This window comes from Corvus cornix, chromosome 2, assembly GCF_000738735.6.
Source record: "Corvus cornix cornix isolate S_Up_H32 chromosome 2, ASM73873v5, whole genome shotgun sequence".
NCBI classification, from domain to species: domain Eukaryota; kingdom Metazoa; phylum Chordata; class Aves; order Passeriformes; family Corvidae; genus Corvus; species Corvus cornix.
In genome coordinates this window covers 24,333,288-24,351,645 of record NC_046333.1, presented here as the reverse complement: position 1 = coordinate 24,351,645, position 18,358 = coordinate 24,333,288, and the positions used below count along the sequence as shown (strand labels likewise).

Sequence of the window (18,358 nt, the reverse complement as noted above, 5' to 3'; positions counted from 1 at the left end):
TTGTGTTCTTAGTGATCTTTTTAAATAACACAGAATTAACTGTGTTTCTAGCTTATATAAATATTGGGGAGCAGCAGGAAATTACCTGTTGAGGTAATTTCACTGAATGAATTGCCCATAACACTGCGGTTCTGGACATCTCTCCAAAAGTTTCTGGTATGCTTTGGGGGCTTGGGAGGTAGTTTTTAAAAACTATTGAAAATTTCTATTTTCACTCTGTGGTTGTGCCCATATGAAGGGGTGAGCTTTGCTAATGCAGATTCTTATTGTAATGGGACCTAGATTCTGACAGTTTTGTGGTGCTGATATGCATCGTGATTTTTGTGCCTCTTCCAAGTATGACTACCAGTGCAATCTCCTAGCCCTCTGAGAGTTTCTTTCCTCTGAGATGAAACTGTGTAGAGCAAAGTGGCCATTGATTTCAGTTGCAGCTATAGCTGCTAGCACTCTGGACATTGAATTGACTTCAGTGAGTTTACCACAGACAACTCAGTCAATGAAAGATAGTCTAGTAGTCTTGGTGATGCCTGTGCACAGCAGACACTGCTACAGATGTCTATCATGAAGGCTTTCAGTAGGGACTCTTATAAATTAATTTGCCTCAGGTTGAGGCTGTATGATTTCTGGGACACTGGGTTGTGAAGGCTTTGGGGATTTTATGTGTAGCCTTCATTTACCTTTCTTGCACTAAAATGAGCACAAAATATCTTAAGTGGAAGAAGGACACAAGAGAGCACAGGTTGACAATAAAGGTATTGATCATAAATCTGGAAACTAAAGGAAATGGGAAATAGAACAAATGAAAAAACAAAGGAACAAAGTGAGTAAAGGATCACAGATGTTTCAGTGCAAAAAATATTGCAACCCAAAAATGTTCACAGCAAATAGAAAAACCTATTTCCTTTAGAATTTTTACAAAACAGTGGCACTTGAAGTATATGAGATTCACAGGGGAAATACCAGAATTTTTCCAAGACCAAAAATCTACAGCTATACTAATCTGGAAACAAATTTTTAAAAAATAAAAAATTTCAACCTACCCTCAAAAGCATTTTCATGAAAAATATTCTGTTCTGCTTATGTATCTGTAAGAATAATTTTTGTGTGTACTGCAAACATGAAACTGATTTTAATTCTGTATTCCTCTCTACTGCCCAATCAAACTGCATTGGAAAAAGTAAAAATAGAAGTTGCTTGCTTCTGTTAAATACTAATCACTCATCTCTCATAAAAAAATACTTGTAACTCCCATACACAGTGTCAAATTTACCATATTTAATGACCTGTAAAATGTTAATATCCATAAAGGATAGTGATTTTCAGTACATGGAATGCTTTATCCATCTTGATACGTGTTCCAAATACTACAATCCTATTTCGTTCAAAATAGCCCATTAAAATGGATTTTCAGGTTTCTATCATCATTTGCAGAGTTTTGCTTTTTTGTGTTCTTACACAAATATTGAGCATGTGGCTTGTCCAAAACTACGTTTATCAGGAAATGTTCAGGTTTTCACTTCCTCCATGCCTTCTCATATTCCTAAACTAAAACATGAAAAGCCGTCTCAACTGCTAAGGCATTAATGTCAACAATCTAGGGCTAGACAAAATGCTAGCAGTCAAAATGTCAGATTAAAATACTCAGCTCTAGCAGTTCTCCTGACTCAAATACAGGAGACAGTAAACATGTATAAAAGTTTATTTATAAGAGTAATTCTGACTATAGGCTTCTCACTTCATAACTGTATTTTTTGGTATTTGAAAAATCCCTGATACCTATTTATTCCAGGAAAAGAAACTTGTCATAGATTTTGGAGAGCAGTATAACTTTGCCTGTGTGTAGATGAAGAAGATGCTGGAATAAGTTGTTCTCGGAAAAATTTTATTTACCTATTTTACTTGCTTAGTTGCCTTCATACTAGAAGTCATTTTTAGAGTGTCTGAATCCTAACATGTTGTACTAGCAGAATCATTTGATTGTTTACTCAGTTATCTCTTGCTGGAATACAAATTTTGGACATACATACCTTTGTTTCCACAAAAAGCATCATCTTTGAGCTAGGCTACCTGTTAGACCACTAGGGTATTTTCCAGGATGATTTTGCCTCTCTTAGGTATAGTAGCAAATCTTTTTCAGTGTGAATGATTTGTCTTCATAAAAGAAAGAAGGTTGGACTCTAGATTGCTTAAAATTAAGCTCTAATTATTTTATCAAACCCTCTGAAACAGATGTATGGTCTTTCCTAGCTTCTGCTTTTAGGTGCCTGTTTTGAACAAAGAGGATTTTTGAACTGGACACTAGAGTAAGACCAAAGCAGTTGCAAGTTTTCCAGTTTGAAATGACTAATGAATTACATGCTCTACTCTGCTTTAATTGATGAAACCACATGGATGAATGGAAACCAATCAAGAAAACTTAAAGATTTGTTACAAAGAAGCTGAAACTAGGTGGCTAGAACACTTTGGAGTATCACCATTTAGCTCACATTCTTCCCACTATACATCATTTTTCACTTCAAGACAAGTCAGAGACTACTCTCAAAAGACCGACAAACTAGCAGGAAGGATTTCTTCAGAGACAGGCTTTGTAATGACATTGTTGCTGGCCGGAATAGGCTGAAGTCCTAATTTGCAAAATTCTGAACCTTGTTTCAGGGGTTTATAAATTCATGAAATGTTAATGATTTTGGGATTTCTGAGTCAACCTATTACACTCAATTTAATGCAACTCGCTTTATGAAATTCCTTTTTGGACTATTTGAGTTGAAATTTTGAAAAAAACATTCTGAAGCTTAATGAAACAAATAGGTAGCTAATGGGAGTTAGAAAGAAAATAAGGGAGCTATTTATGCAAGTGGCCTGGGTTTTGATTATTTTGAATTTTAGTCTCAGATGGCTCCAATTCCTTCAGCTGCCACATCACCCTAGAGATGTCTAAATGTTTGCTACTGAAAATGGCCTCTGTTTTCTAAATAAAATCTGCATCTTGTTGCCATGCTTTGACTAGAGGAGAATGAATTCTGACATGGTTTAAGCATCAAGTAGGAGAAAGTCCAGTACTTGGCACAACTTGTCTCCTTGGGCTTCACATACAGTCACAAGCCTGTCCCCAGAAAGCTTTTGATGATGGTAGATTCATTACTGAATGCACAGGCAGTAACCTGTTTGGATTTTGTTTGGGGGTGTTTTTTTAATCACAGTATGCTAGGGACAAATTGCTCACTGCTTCTATGCTTCAATATTAGTAGCCAACTTCATAACTGCTAGAATATTGCCCCAAAAGCAAGTCTTGGATGAAGACATGATCCCTACATATGTTAAAAAAATGATGAGTCTTTTTGGCCATCCATATGCCCCTTCTTTTCAATAAACATGAGCAAAAATAGAGACAGATGCTTCTTAGGCAATCAGCCTGTCTGTAGATCTGGCATATTATTTTCTCATTTGGTACATTTTCTCTGCAAGCTGGCAGGATTTCCCACTAGAGGTTTTATGTGATTCGCTCACTCTACCATTAAACCCAAAAAGCAAAACAGCATGTAGGCAGCGTATAAACAAGGTCCATGAACTGAAAATGAATGTGAATTACTTAGCCATGAAGGTACAAAGAGGAGCAAACACTTCCTCTCTAAGAATTCTGAAGGGAATTTTATTTTAATAAAATACACACAACTTGTTTTATGTAAAATTATTTCATTTAACTCAAAACAGTTTCTTGTGATTTTCCATATAGTCAAAACAACTTCAGTTCCAGTTTGCTGTAGATGATGATAGAAAATAACGTGTTTTATTCTTATTTCTTTCTCACTTTTTATGTTTTTCCATATCTAAATTACTATCTTTTTAATTTGTGATGCATTGCAATGGATCCATTAACCATATCATTAAAAAATGTGTTAAAGACAGTATTTTGAATCTGATCATTATTTTGTGGCCTGTGTAGGCTTATGTTGTACTATATTTTTCTTGCTCAAAGCACCATTTAACATAGGAGTTTTCACTAACAACTTTGAAACAGTGTGTGAGAAAGGTGTGTTTTATTAAGTGTACAGTTTCAAGTTGAAAACACTGATTAAGCTTAAGATCTAGATATACATTATGGTCAGTTTCAATTAATTTATGTAAAAATACTGAAGTTTTCCATAACAGCCAAAAAAACCCCTTAATGCTATTTTACTACTTCTTCAGTCCAGTGATACAGACCTGTTCAGAGCTGAGCTTCAGCAGACTGGGATCAAATCACACAGACTTTTCAAGCTAAATGATCAGTTACAGTAATACCCACTCATAGATCAAATTAATGTGGAAAGGTCTTAATAGTACAGATAAAACTGTTATACAGGGAAAGGGCCCGTTCTAGTACCTATTCATTTTCTGTGGTGATACGTTCAGTGTCCCTCTGGTTCTCAGAGTTGACATTCTCAGATTTTTCATTTCCTTTGTCTCTCCACCAAGCAACCTAAGGAGTGTGAATGCCTTCTTTCCTAAATAAGTATACTTTTAAGTTGTTTAGATGGGCTTAAAAACATAGAACTCATGATTTCAAATGCATGTATAATCCATTTATTATGTAAATAACTAATAGAAAAAATTGGAAAAAACACATCAACCAAGCAAACACTGCAGAAGAAATTGGCTTTGATCACAAGTAATTGTGTGGCAGCAGGACTTACTAGGCCTAAAAGTTGACAATGGATATAACAGTGTCACAAGCAAGAGGGTGACAGGCTGTGAAGATCTACAGACAGCACAGAGGTTCTGAGTTATTAGGAGTAGAGGGGTACAACTGCTGTGACAGTTTCGTACTCTGTCAGTGCTGCTCTGCCATATCAAGGCTCCTTCACAAAGCTGTTTATATATGCTGTCAATGTGATATACCCTAGCACTTCTCTTTTAAGCCAGTATGGATAGAGAACTGAATCTCTGTCAATCTGCCTTATCTCCTACAGCTGTAGTAAAAAATGGCTCCTGCCTGGCCTGAACCCCCGAAGTAGAGCCTGTCTGTCAGTCAACTGTGATGAGAGCACAGAGCAATATAAAGTCTTTTTTTTGCAGACTTCTGTGTGTATATGTAGCATATAACTATTTATTTCTGATGCCCATCTTGGTTATTAATTCCCCATTCTTTATTATTTAGGGAAAGCAATGGAAATTTTTTGTATACATAAAGTCTGTCTTCTCATTGTGGCTTAATCTTCAGAGGTTATAAAGCATTGTTAAAAACAGACCATATATAGAAAACAAGCTAGAGAACAAACTTCTGTCCAGCTGTGTTCATTTTGCATGGCCTGGTTTTTGGTAGTGGGGGGGCCACAGAGGTGGCTTCTGTGAGATGCTGCTAGAAGCTTCCACCATGTCCAGCAGAGCCAATCCCTGATGGCTCTGAAGATGGACATGCCAAAGCTGGGCCATTTAGAGATGTTGGTGATGCCTCTGTGATAACATATTTAAGAAGAAAATCAAAACAAAGGGACGCAGTTTTAATTCCAGCTAGAGAAGAGGAGGAGGTGAGAACATGTGAGGGAAACAACATGGGGACACCAAGGTCAATGAAGAAGGATGGGGAGGAGGTGCTCCAGGAGCCAGAGTTGAGATTCCTCTGCAGGCCATGGGGGATGCAGAGATCCACCCGCAGCTTGTGGGGGAGGTGCTCACACCGGAGTGTGTGGATGCCTGGAGGAGGCTGTGATCCAGTGGAAGACCCAGTGGAGAGAGGGGGCCCTTGCTTCCAGGCTGGGGGAACTGCACCCCGTGAAGAGTGACCCATGTCACAGCAGTTTTGGGAGGACTGTTTGCCCATGGGAGGGACTCACACTGCAGCAGTTTTGGGGGGACTGCTGCTTGTGAGATTGAAGCCACGCTGGAGAAGTTCACAGAGAACTGTCTCCTGTGGGAGGAACCCCATGGTCTCACAGGGGAAGGACTCCTCTCCCTGAGCAGCAGCAGATCTCGGGTGACGAACTGACCAAAAACCCCATGCCCTGTCTCCCTGTACTGTCAGTGGGAAGGAGGGAGGGGCTGGGGGAAGAAAAGGTGTTTTTAAGGGCTTATTTTACTTCTCATTATCCTCCTCTGACTTTGTTAGTAATAAATTCACTTTGTACCTCTAAGTCAAACCATGACAGCAGCTTTCTCAGGAAACCACAGTCAATGGTAGAAAAGGCAAATGATGTGGATCTGTTAAACCTTTTGCAATCCACACGTATCAGAATGCCACAACTTGAAAAGGATTAGATCAACCTTCCTTCTGCAAATCCCACTTAAACTTCATATAGCAATCATTTCACTAAAAGCAGTCTGCAACTATGTGAAAGATGGAAAGTGTGTTAAACTGCAAAGTGTAATATGTGGGATTTCACACCATCAGGGCCTTATCTCCTGCAGCCATGTTTTACAAAACAAAAGGCTAACGGAGCAATATTTAATGAAAAAGTTTGAGTTAATTCTCTTAGGTATAAACTATTGTCCAAGTCTGAAACTAAGACTGGACCTAGCCTGCACATAAGCTCTATCAGGAGTTTAGAAAGCAAGAGGGTATACTCTGAACTTTGTGATTCAACAGGAGAATCTTCCTTACTCTTTTTTGTCTTTGGTCTCTGTGTGAATCACTCTAAAATTATTCTAATTTTTGATTTTTCTTTTTATGTTTCATCCATGATAGAGTGAAACTTGTCAATTGAACTTTATGTCACACTTTTATAAATGTATTTTAACCCCACTCTTGCTAATATCTTTGATGATGATCCTTTGAGTGACCCTAAACCCCACATTTGTGACAAATTGGCATAGTTGGCAGGATCCTAGATCAGAATTTGTGACACCCTACTGCACTGGTTTCTCCAGGAAAATCTTCAGCTTACTTCTAAAAAATTTACAAAGCCTGTGAGCAATACAAGCAGAGAATAGCCTCTCCAGAAACTATTGCTATACCTGTCACTGTGCAGACCCAAGGTTATTTAATTTTCTTCATAATGACTTTATTGAATGAGAGCATCAAGGCATGTGAGCAGCATCCCAAGAATATTTCAAAATTAAATGTAAGAGAGGCAATTTAGCTGATCTGGGGAATTTGCAGTGTGACAAAAGAACACCAGACAATCCTGACAGACCAAAAAGAACACCACTAGAAAACTGTCTCTGCAAATGCTGTAGTTTTGAAGGACTGCAAGGAACTAAATCCATCAAGGCAAAGGACACCATCTTCTATAGGAAACAGGCATGCTGCACACTGACAGGTAGAGCAAAGTTTTCCTTCACTTTGTGTTTCCTTGAACTATTCCAACCTTTGCATAAACCCCTGTGCACCATGCACTAAGCTGGGAGCCTGACTACATGAGGTGCCCGGTCTGACAGAGAATCTTTCTCAAAACACTTTCGGTCGCCCAGCCCCTTCTGGGTGGCCTGGCTAACAATGGGGCAGTGGAAGGGCCCGTCAGAAAGCTCTGTTCTCTCCAATTTCTAACACGACTGCTGCTTTCCTTCCTCACCACCGCGTCATGTGGTCCAGTGTCGGGGCTTGCCCACTGCCAGGAGCTGATGGTGTCTGCTGTAAGGGCCCCCTTGGACTTGAAAACGAAAATTCCTCGAGACATCGGGGCTGGGACCCATACAGATGAATTTTCACGTATGTTCCGGGAGTACCAAGGCATTTCATTTCGAGCCAAGCTTTTCAGCCCTGATTGCGAGGACCGCTAGCGCAGCGGAAGGAAGTCTGGCAGGGCCCGCCTGTGCCAGACCCTGCCCAATCCCGCCGCGCATCCGGGGTCGGCTGCAATGGGCGCTGCCCGCCCGGAGCTGCTCGGTGGGAGGCTTCTTCCTCCCTGACCACTTTCTGTGGCAGCGGGCGAGGGGCCCGGGAGGGCCCGCGCCGGCATGCGATTTCGGGCTAAGATCGTGGATCTCGCCTGCCTCAACCACTTCAGCCGTGAGTATGCCGGGGCAGGCTGAAGGCCGGCAGTGCCTCGCTGAGCGGCTGGGCTTTCCCGGGCAAAGGAGAGAGGAGGGGAGGTGAGGACCGCAGGCCTTTCCTGGGAGGAGGTGGCATGAGGCGTTTTCCTTTGCCCCGACATGTTTAGGGGTTTGCGCAGCAGCACGAGCTGCGTTTGTAGAGGCTGAAGGTTCTTCCCCTGTCCTGTAGAGACCGGGGTGTATGGAGCGATCACCGCTGTAACGTCCGCCTCCCTCCCTCCGGCAGGTATAATTAACACAATCGCCAGGTTAGCCAAGAGCTGCATCCTGCGCCTTACTGTCTGCAAGCTGTATTTCATCCTCTCCGATAAAGTAGCAAATGGAGGTGCCAGTATGTGGTGTGAGCTGAGCCAGGTAAGTGCAGGGAAGTTCAGTAACCACATGTTGTTGAAAACCAGAGCATGCAATTGGGTTTGATGTACGGGGCGTTTCTCGTAGCCTTCACTTGGGATGTCAGGTAGACCTCACCTGCCAGGCCTCTCAGGGTCTGTCTGGTTGCACAGGTGTTTCAGGTTGGATAGTCCCTTTACCTTGATTGTCACTTCAGTGTAAAGCTTCAGTGTGTGCTGGCCCCGTGGGCCTGCCCAAAACTGGAAACAGGAAAGCATAACTCACTGTCTAATGGACTGATTAGGTGTTAGGGGAGGACATTAATTTGTTTAGACTGAAGCAATGAGCCTTCATAGTTCTGCAGCCTGTTGTGATTCCTCAGGTGATGCCAGGCAGAGGGAAGTTTCTGCTGTACGCATGCAGTTCTAAGCTTAAGGTCTGATAAATAAAACTGGCCCCTCTTGTTTGCTTTATTTCCCAACTTTCAAAAATTGTAGGGGAATTTCTTCGACGAATTTCAGATGGAAGGAGTAGCTGCAGAGCACAATGAAATCTATTTAGAGTTGGTGCCTGAGAACCTGTCAAGAGCATTAAAAACTGCCCAGAGTGCTAAGGCAGTGAAGATCAAGTTGACTAATAAACACTGTCCCTGTCTCAGAGTTGCTGTGGAGCTAGTAAGTGCAACCATGCTTTCATATTCATTATTAAGAAAAAAATCTTAAAATTTAGTGCTTTTCCTAAGATCAAAGGGTAATATTTGTTGTAATTCTAGAAAACTAAAGAAATATTGTGCCATTTTCCATTTCACTAGCCTTTCTTGCCATCATGGTTGGTAGTACACAGAACCAGCTTTGTATTTTCCAAAAGGCAAGGAAGAGGTGGAGGAAGAAAGAAAGCTGTGTTATTGAAACAACTTTTTCTAATGTCTACTTTTCTCCATTTCTTCATCCTCTATATTTTCTGTGGATTATTCTCTTTTCATTGAAGCTATTAGGTGAAGGAGGTTTCAGTGTACTGTTTGGCTCTGTGTTTTGCCTTTGGTTTTCCTGATACTGCATGCTGACTTCTGATTTTTTTGTTGTTGTTGTTAACTCCACTTGTTATAAACGAGGCTTGGACTTTTTTGGGCAGAATAAAAGTCTGCTCATTTATTAAAAAGAAAACCAGGAGCGGAGACTAGAGGTAAGCCCAAGTCCCACTCGACAACCGAGAAAAACAAACTGTGCGATGCGCAGGGTGTTCCCTCGGACTCAGGTTCCTCAGGAAGACCCCCGGGGGCTGAGCCCCGGAGCAGTTCTTATAGTCTCTCTTGATGCTGTGATTGGTGCGGCTCAGATCCTCCCTCTGATGGCTCGTTGTTAGGGTCCTCATTGGTGTTCAATTCTGTCAGTCTCTGGGGTGTCGAGTGATTGGTTTGCCCCCTAACCAATAATTCCCCAAAGTGTTTACATCATGATTATTAAGTCATCTTAAGAGCATTCTAGAACATTCTCCTCCTTTCTATAGACCCATTACTTTCCCCCATTGGTGTCACCATCTAGTGGGCACATGGCAATATTACACCCGTACAATCGCAATAACAATTAACTCATTAACCGCATACCCCCACTCTTCTAACAAGCAACTTTTAACTTCTCAACCAAAAAAAACTTCTAACCATTTGTTATGCACTGATTCACCTCTTCAGCTCTAAGAATAGTTTATAGATACACTAATGACTGATACCTCACAAACTCTTCGTCATTCGAAAGGGAAGCCCACTTAAAAGTATATTGATAGGGACGTAGGGAAAACTGGAACTGAGTGTCTGGGGTATGTAGTTATAGCATTTCCCAGAGTGGGTCTGAAAGATTTAAATTTAGAATTCCAGTCTTGTGTTTAACTGCAAGAGCATCCTCTTTTTTCCCTCAAGCCATCCTTATCAAGCAGCAGTAGGATTGTGACACATGACATTCCTGTGGGAGTTATTCCCAGAAGAATGTGGAATGACTTCAGAGAGCCCAGTGTGCCAGACTTTGATGTAAGCCTGTTTTTATATTCCCTACTGAAAGGGGAGTTTGCAAGTGGAGTGGTATTGCTACAGAGTGTACTACTGGTGGGGTGTGGAAAGGAGTTGAAAGCAAAGAAGGAGGACTGGAGGTGACAGTTTTGGAGGAGTATGGAACATGGCTTCTATCTTGACAAGGGAGTTCAGAATGTATGAAAACAGAGTGGGTGATTGCCAGTTGCTTCTGTGATGTTCACGGCAAAGGAAAGGAGGAGTAAAAGACTTGCATGGCTTTGGTCTGGAGCACCTCTAAACCACGCAGGTTTAGACTGTTTCAGCTGTTTAGTTGCTAGAAGGCCCAAATAATCTGTTCTTTCTGAAATTCATGGCCTATCTGGCAGAGCTAAAGATATGTGTTTCCTCCTGATTTTTATATATCCTTTCATTTTGACTTTTAGCAGAGTTGCAAGGAAAGGTCCTTGTGCAAATGTGCTCCTATTTGAGGTTATGGATGTCTGTTATCTATAGCTAACAGATTTAGATTCTGAAGACATACAAGAAGAAACTTGAAGTATTTTGTTCTTTTATTTCAGATTTACACTGCTGCAGTTCCAGAAATTACTGCAGTATCATGGGAGTCTTGTTCTTCCCTTTTTGGCTATAGTAATTGACTGTTTAGTAATAGTCAATGACAGATGTTCATGTGAGAGTCTGATCTGCAAAATATGCCTCTTCTTTATTTTGAACAGACACTTGGAATGTTATGTCTGGAACAATTGCTAGAATGATGGCCTGTTGGTATGATGGGAAAGAGCTCCTCTGTTCCTGAGACCTTTGCTGATTTCAGATAGATATTGTGCACCCTGCAAGCCAGAGATAACTCAGTCCAAACTAAGACAGAGTTGAAAGCAGAAATAAATTTGTCCAAATCACATCTGAAATACTTGTTCAAATGCATTTCTTACGTCTTTCTAGGTCAGTATTTACCTACCAGTGCTGAAAACAATGAAGAGTGTTGTGGAAAGAATGAAGAATCTCAGCAATTTCATTGTAAGTTCAGACACTTCAAGCATTTATGTTACAGATGTTATTTCATCAGGGACATAACATGTTTCACTGTTGCCTAAACTGGTGCTGCCACATTATCTTATTTTGAGATGAGTTAGACTTTGAAATCAAGGCACCTGAAGCCTGTGTAAAGATTGAAGAGAATGATGGGATTTATTTTAGGATTTACACTGAAGAGTTTTTCCTGAGCTTCTCAGAAAATTATGCTCTTTGTACTAAATCCATGAAAGAACATGGTATTGTGGTGCTACAAGCCATCTTTATAGCTGGTAAGAAATTACGGTCCTTCAGGAAGCTAGCTGGAGGCTTTCCAGGTGATTTCATTATGGAAATGCCTATTAAGTGACTGTTGTGTTAGGTGTCTGTGAATGAACTTCAGGTAAACTTGATGTAGTCTTTAAAGGAAATTCTGCTAATAGCCCCAGGATGTCAGACTATGCTTTAGACTCTGACATGTTGGGTTTGCAGTCTGCCCTGGATTTCTGGAGTTCTAGTGGGCCTTTTAATTGAAAGAAGCCCTCTGCAGTTGGACAGAAAAGGACTTTGGTTTTTTATTTAGTTGTTTTTGCTCACAGTCACCAGAATTGACTGACATGAAAGTTAGTAAGTAAGAGTAGAACTTTGGAATAGTTTGGGTTTGATGCTGTTCCTACCCATTTTAATAAATAGGAAATTTTCTGTTAACTGAGAATCCTGAAATTAGAACAGTCTCAGTTTTTCAAGACTTGGAAGAATTGAGGGATTACCCCGGGTTACTGGCAGTTTTGCAAATGGCAGTCATCCAGCAAATACACATCAAACTCTTTTCCTTTGTGCGACTTTTTGGGGGGCTCTGTTTTTACTTCCTGGCCTTTCCTTCCCCCATGTCCTTGGTGGATATGCTTATGCAAAATTGAGCACAGTGCTTTTGTTTCTAGAGCTGAGGATCGTTTCTCACACAGGATAGGATAGCTGTATGACAGGATTGAACTTCACTAAGTGCCTTGCTTTCATGCTGTTAGAGAACAAAAGCATTAAGTGTCACAATTAATTATCTTTGCTAGATGCATCCTGGTAATAAAAGTGGTCAAGATCAGTGCTGCAAAATGGGCTTAGAAGCAATTTCTGATAGTACTTGTCCATTGTTTGGGAGCTTGGCATCTCCATTCTATTCTGGTTGCAATACAAGTCTTTTTTTTTTTTTTAAATTACTGAGAATTTGTCTAATCACAGAAATGAAGTGCTTGGTTGTGCTTTAGGAATCCTTTGATCTGCTTGGAAATTTTGTAAGACCATATATAGTTTCCTTCAAATTCCTCCTTCCAGCTTTCAGGATGGAATTTGAAAACTTTTAGCACTTTTCCAGGATTTCTATCAGTTCAAAGTCCTTCTTGGAGTTACTGATCTGATGCAGCTGTTGTCTATTTTAAAGTCTTGAAAGCAGCACTGTCAGCTCTTGGTGCATCCCATTTTCTGTGTGTGTAATATAGACTGTGTAGGTGCCTTTTTATTTGTTGAATAACTGAATGGAAATTCGGGAATCTTTGCATTTCTTCAGCTTCAGTCACTTACTTCTGAAGCCTTTTCCTCAGCACATGAACTTCCCAAAGCTAATACTTGTTCTAAAAGTACTGGAGAGCAATTACATTTCTTTATTTTCATTATTTCTGAAAGTTTGGTCTAGGGTAATTCACACAGGAATGATGCCAAATGCATTTTGTAGCTGAACATTCAAATGTTCAAACCATGTTCGGAAAGTATGGTTGACGTGCACTGAAGTACTCCTGGAAGCTTGTATTTGAACAAGACCAAACTGTATTCTGTAATTCTGCAGTGTGAAAGTGGGTTGCCTAAAATTGAGATTGATTGCAGGTGATTGAAGCAAACTTGAGTGGTGAAATGAACTTGAAAATAGAAACTGACTTAGTATCTGTAACAACGCATTTTAAAGACCTGGGAAATCCTCCCTGGGGTAAGTCTCCCTGTTTGTTACCCCTTGTGTCTGTCTGATCTCATTATTTGTGTTGCTTATAACAGTACTTACCTTTTATTCTTTAGAAAATAGCTTCAAGTACTTTGAAGTCTTCAAATGAAATCTTAAAAGAAAAAGTGGCCAATAGCATGTCTGTTTCATGTATGGGGGTGGTGGTGGGGAATCTTTTCCAGTATTCTTGACAGTTTGGTAGGAAAACTGGGATTTCTTTTCCTTGCACTGCTGTTTCTGAAAAACAAGCCATATGAGTTCCAGTGCTTCAGCAGTTCCCAGGTGTGTCCTTATGGGTTTTGAAACTACTGCTTATGTTTGGACTAAGTGTTGTGTCCTTACACTTTAAGCATCAGAGGATGGATGTCAAAGTTCTGCTCAAGGCAGAGATCTGGAAAGTATGGCTGAAGCATGCATAGACATCAAGAAGCTGCAGCAGCTGCTTGCTGGACAGCAGGTCAATCCTACAAAAGCATTGTGCAGTAAGTTCAACAACTCTGCTTGCGAGCTCCAGTTAAGTAGGGATGTTTGCCATACTTAGTCTCAGCAGAATACCACATCTTCTGTTTTGTCTGTTTGAAACTCAACTATTTTCACAGTACCCAAGGACTTCTAATCTCTTTAGGCAGTAAGATTCATGTCCTAGGCATTTGGGGAAGAAAGAATAAAATAAGTCAGGCACTTTAAAAAGTATCAAGCTGAATACTCAGACTCACTAATCATGCGTGTTTTCTTGTTGTCTCTGTTTTGAAGTTGTTATTAATTTTTATTATTGTTTTGAGATACTATTTTTTGAAAGTCTTAAGGCCTCTAGCTTCTAGCAGAGAAATTGGAATTTACTGGCTTTTGTTTGGTTGGTTTTTTTTCCTTTGGATGCTTTCTTACCCTGATTCTAATACTAAAATGTTTTTTATAGAGCTAGTGTTTCTACCCATAGAAGCAATACTTCCTTTCTAGCAGAAGCCTATGTAGGGGTTTATATTCTATTTTTATAACTCTGTGTGCTTTTCCTGAGAACATCTGTTTGTTATGGTTTAGTGCAGATGCTAAGAATTTCCCAAGGAAGATTTAAATAATGGGTGTAGCATTATAAACCTATACACTATATATTTACTTTTTAGCATCATCTTTCATAAACTATTAATGCTTTACAGACCCTCAAGGATTTAAATTGTCTAGTTTTCCTTCTGTCAGAAGTGGTGGAAGCATTGTTCTTATGGTGGCATCTTTAAAAGATGTAATTTTTAAGTATTTTTTCTGCTTTAAGCTGGATTTGTGTTTTAATTTTTTTTTTCTCTTTACAGATATTGTACATAAAAGAATTGTCCACTTCATCTTGCTCCATGAGGAGGTTTCACTTCAGTATTTTATTCCAGCAATTGCCTGAGTGTTTTGGAATCTTGGTCATTTTCCAACCTGAGGGCTCTTTCACGAAGTCTGAAATCTTTCCTGAGTTGCTGGAGTATTTTGATATGAGACACTGTTAGATGCAGCCATCAGATGGACATTATTTCAATATTTATGAAAGTATTCAAAATAACTTCTCATTTAGACAGCCATTTTTGTGCAGAGTTACATGCTATGAAAGACACAACACTGGGGAGCATTGGCATATCTTGCTCTTAGGAGGAGCAAAACTGAAAGTTGGCTTACCCACAGCTCAAAGCATCCCAAAAGCATGCTCAATTAAATACTTCAGTCTCCTCAAAAAAACTAAAGTTAGAATCCATCTCTGGAGCTGCTGCTGTGTGTATTCAGTATTGAGCAATGCAATATTGAGCAAGCTATCACAGCTCCATGAAGCAAGAGAGCCTTCTGGAAGGTTGCCAGACTGGTATTTGCCTGGACGAGCGTGCACAGCCCTCCTGAAGTGATAGGGAATTGAATTCTGTTTCAGTAGAAATCTTTTGATTAGACTTGCTCCAATATACATCAGCAACTCTGTTTGTGCTTACTCTTTGTTTAACTCTTGGCCTGAGAGGATGAGCAAAAGAGTCTGGATAATTTTATTAATGTGAGCAGTGAAAATCCCTGTGTACAGAATGAATATCATATGAGGACATGCGTGAGCACAGCAATTGGTGTGAAAGAAAGAACAAGTTATCTGTGGATCACATTTTTTCCCCTTTCCAGTTAGAAAACATTGTACAACTTGTGTCATCATGGTGTCAGACATGATGAGATTGCATCTAGGCTCTCATGCCAAGCAGCCAAGAGCACAACTAAATTTCACCATGGGAGCACTGCCCCTGCTTCTACCTCCTGGTTATTTTCTGAGGTCTTTGCCTCCTTATTCCATGTGTGATTTATTTGTTATCCTGGCATGTTCCATATAGCCTTTGATTGTTTTAGAAATGGTGATTGAGTCTATGCTGCCAAATGTGACTGGGAGTTTCTTCTAGAAAGTAACTTGTCATGGTCAGAAGTGCTGGGTTTTTGGTTGGTTTTTTTTTTCCAAGGGACATTGACGTTAAGGGAGCAATGAATCTTTTGTTCATGTAAATGGTCAAGAGAAGGCTGAAGGAGAAGCAGTGGCAGTGAGAAGATAGAATAGACTTGCAGTGATAAGTGTATTGACTGACTGTGGTTATAGGTTTTCTGCCTACTCCCTCTTTGTTCCTCCCTACTCTTCCTTGCCCTGCACATTGCCTTATCAGTTGTCATATTTCCAGCCACTGCCTCCAACATGCTGAGGTTTGCATCTTTATCATTTGCTAAGTCCCATTTTGCCTATGTTGTGAGTTGACCTTGGTAAGTAGCTGCTCACTCACTCACACCTGGTGGGATGGGGGAGAGAATTGGAAGGGGTAAAAGTGAAAAAATTCTTGGGTTGAGGGAAGGACAGCTTAATAGGCAAAGGAAAATACAGAATTCATTCACTACTTCCCATGAGCATAGGTGTTTAACCATTCCCAGGAAAGCAGGGTGATGGTGGACACAAAAGACTGACACTGAAGATGGTGGCAAGAAACCAGGCCTTTTTAAGCACTTAGCCAGTTATCTGTTTACATAGTTATAAAGCATAACAAGCATAATTCAACCAACCACCGTACACCACAATGTGAGCACACAGTGGTCATGCAGAATGTTTTTCTACCCCTAATTCAGCTATGTCTCTTTCCCACAGTACTTCGACTTAGCTAAAGTAATAGGCCTGAGCCATGATTTACAAAGGCAGCAAGGCCTTCATTTTATAAGATTTTACCTATATGCCACATCTCCCCCTTTCTTTGTTTTTTATGACAAGGGTTCATGTACCCTAATGCCAAAACAGTCTGCACCTGTAAAGCCATTATTAAGATGGTTACTGGTCATCTGTTGGTCACAGGATAAGATACATGAAATACAGATCACAATCAATAAAAACCCATCAAGAACAACATGCTACTGACAAAGATACCCACAGGATAGGAAAACAAAAGGATAGTGTCCAATGTCCCCAGAGAGAGAGCTGCTGCTTCTGCACTTGGAAGTAAATGGATACTGTTCCAAAGCTCATATGGCTGGAGCTCACAGGCTGTGCTGTTTAGGTGGGAGAGAGTCCATTAGTTGGAAATGCTGACTTTAACATTACTGAATGTCTCTCTGGAGGCATGGAACAGGGAACAACTGAAGAAGGTCAGCAGGAACACAATAACATGATGGTGGGTGCAGTAGGACACAAGGCCTCTGTTGGCTGGCTGCCTCCATAAGCTTCCAGGCACAGCCATGTTCCTGGCAGTCCTGCCTCTGCTCCTGCTTTGGCCACGAGGGCTGGATGGTGATTGGGTCATTTTTCCTCTCACTGAGCCTCTTTTTCTCAGAGGCGATCAATGTTTGTCCAGACGAGCAGGTAACCACTTTAGACCTGTTGGCAATAAAACACATATGTACCTTCTCCCCTAGGTTAGTAGATCAGCTAGGCCTTGCCATTGCACATACAGTTCTGGATTCTTATGTAAAACCTTTTAGAAATTGGTTTCACACAGTCAAATCTTCAGACCAGTATTGCTCTGCTGGGGATCAAAATCACTGATCTGCTTTCAAAAACTTTAGTGTAAATATTGCATTATCAAAATGTTCCTGAGGAGCCATAGTCCCCCTTCTTTGTTTTTTTTTGGTTGTTTTTTATTTGTTTGTTTGTTTGTTTATTTGTTTTGGGGTGGTGTTGTTTTGTTGGGTTTTTTTTTGGTAACATGCGCATCACTCACTATGAACATGAAAGCAACATAAAAATAAGACAATATATGTAATAAACCAATAAACTCACACTGAACAAAAATAAGCAAGGTAATACATGTAATCCACAGCACACAACAAAAGGATAGTGACTTAGAACAATACACCCTCACTTGCCTAAATACTGTACCATCACCCAGAGTCTACAGTAGCTGACGCGCCCCGGTTCACAATGAGAACCTGGAGAAACCTTCCCGGGCAAGACTTCCAAGTGTACCTTGAAAGGGGGTCCAGCTGTTATAAGCTCAAATGGGCAAGTCAAAGTGACCTGATTACATGTTTAGTGCAGAAGCACCTGGGTCCGTTGGCGTACTTCACGACCAGCTAGGGCCAGGGCTTGGCCAGAGCCAAGGCCTTAACTGGAAAGTTTCCCTAACATATCCTACAAACAAGCCTCTATAAATAGCAGCTGGGAAAGTTTCCTAAAAAGATACATGTCTTGCAGATAGCTACACAACGGTATGTGAAAGTCTGTAAAGCAGCTGGCTTTGTCATTTATCTTTAGCTAAGTAGTCAATGGTACCATGAACAAACTGCAAACAGCCAAAGAAATGCGTATGTGTAACATCGAATAATATCTTCTGGTTAATGCCCTTCATAAAACGTCAGTGAATTCATGATATGACATTAAGAATATACCCAGAATCGTTAATACAGCAACAGTAACTGATCTAAGAAATCAAGATTATATTTCTCCACACACCTATGTATATATGACAATAAAGCAAAATAAAAGCAAGAAAGAAAGCACAAAACACCTTACAATCAATCGTATGCATAATTGGAATTGTTACTCATCCTTCTCTGCTACCTATGAAAGATAA

At 40.4% G+C, this 18,358-nt stretch overlaps 1 protein-coding gene across 2 annotated transcripts; it reads left to right on the top strand.

The window, feature by feature from the left end:
• The first annotated feature begins 7,732 nt into the window (after nucleotides 1-7,732).
• HUS1 (HUS1 checkpoint clamp component) lies at nucleotides 7,733-18,289 on the top strand. Of its 2 annotated transcripts, none has more exons than XM_010398609.4 (8): nucleotides 7,733-7,924; nucleotides 8,195-8,322; nucleotides 8,796-8,972; nucleotides 10,211-10,318; nucleotides 11,261-11,335; nucleotides 13,205-13,304; nucleotides 13,667-13,798; nucleotides 14,621-18,289. In XM_010398609.4, the coding sequence occupies exons 1-8, from the start codon at nucleotides 7,873-7,875 to the stop codon at nucleotides 14,701-14,703; spliced, it is 855 nt and encodes a 284-aa protein (XP_010396911.1). In that variant the 5' UTR covers nucleotides 7,733-7,872; the 3' UTR covers nucleotides 14,704-18,289. The 2 variants fall into 2 exon arrangements, with proteins under 2 accessions (XP_010396911.1, XP_010396912.1); XM_010398610.3 differs by having other exon boundaries at nucleotides 7,917-8,007.
• The last annotated feature ends 69 nt before the right edge of the window (nucleotides 18,290-18,358 follow it).

What these genes read in the sequence shown, in the direction of transcription:
- HUS1 (XM_010398609.4), top strand. Translation starts at nt 7,873, where the DNA reads ATGCGATTTCGGGCTAAGATCGTGGATCTCGCCTGCCTCAACCACTTC. An exon ending in CTGCCTCAACCACTTCAGCC is followed by an intron (nt 7,925 to 8,194) that starts GTGAGTATGCCG and finishes TCCCTCCGGCAG; the next exon opens with GTATAATTAACACAATCGCC. An exon ending in CCAGTGTGCCAGACTTTGAT is followed by an intron (nt 10,319 to 11,260) that starts GTAAGCCTGTTT and finishes ACGTCTTTCTAG; the next exon opens with GTCAGTATTTACCTACCAGT.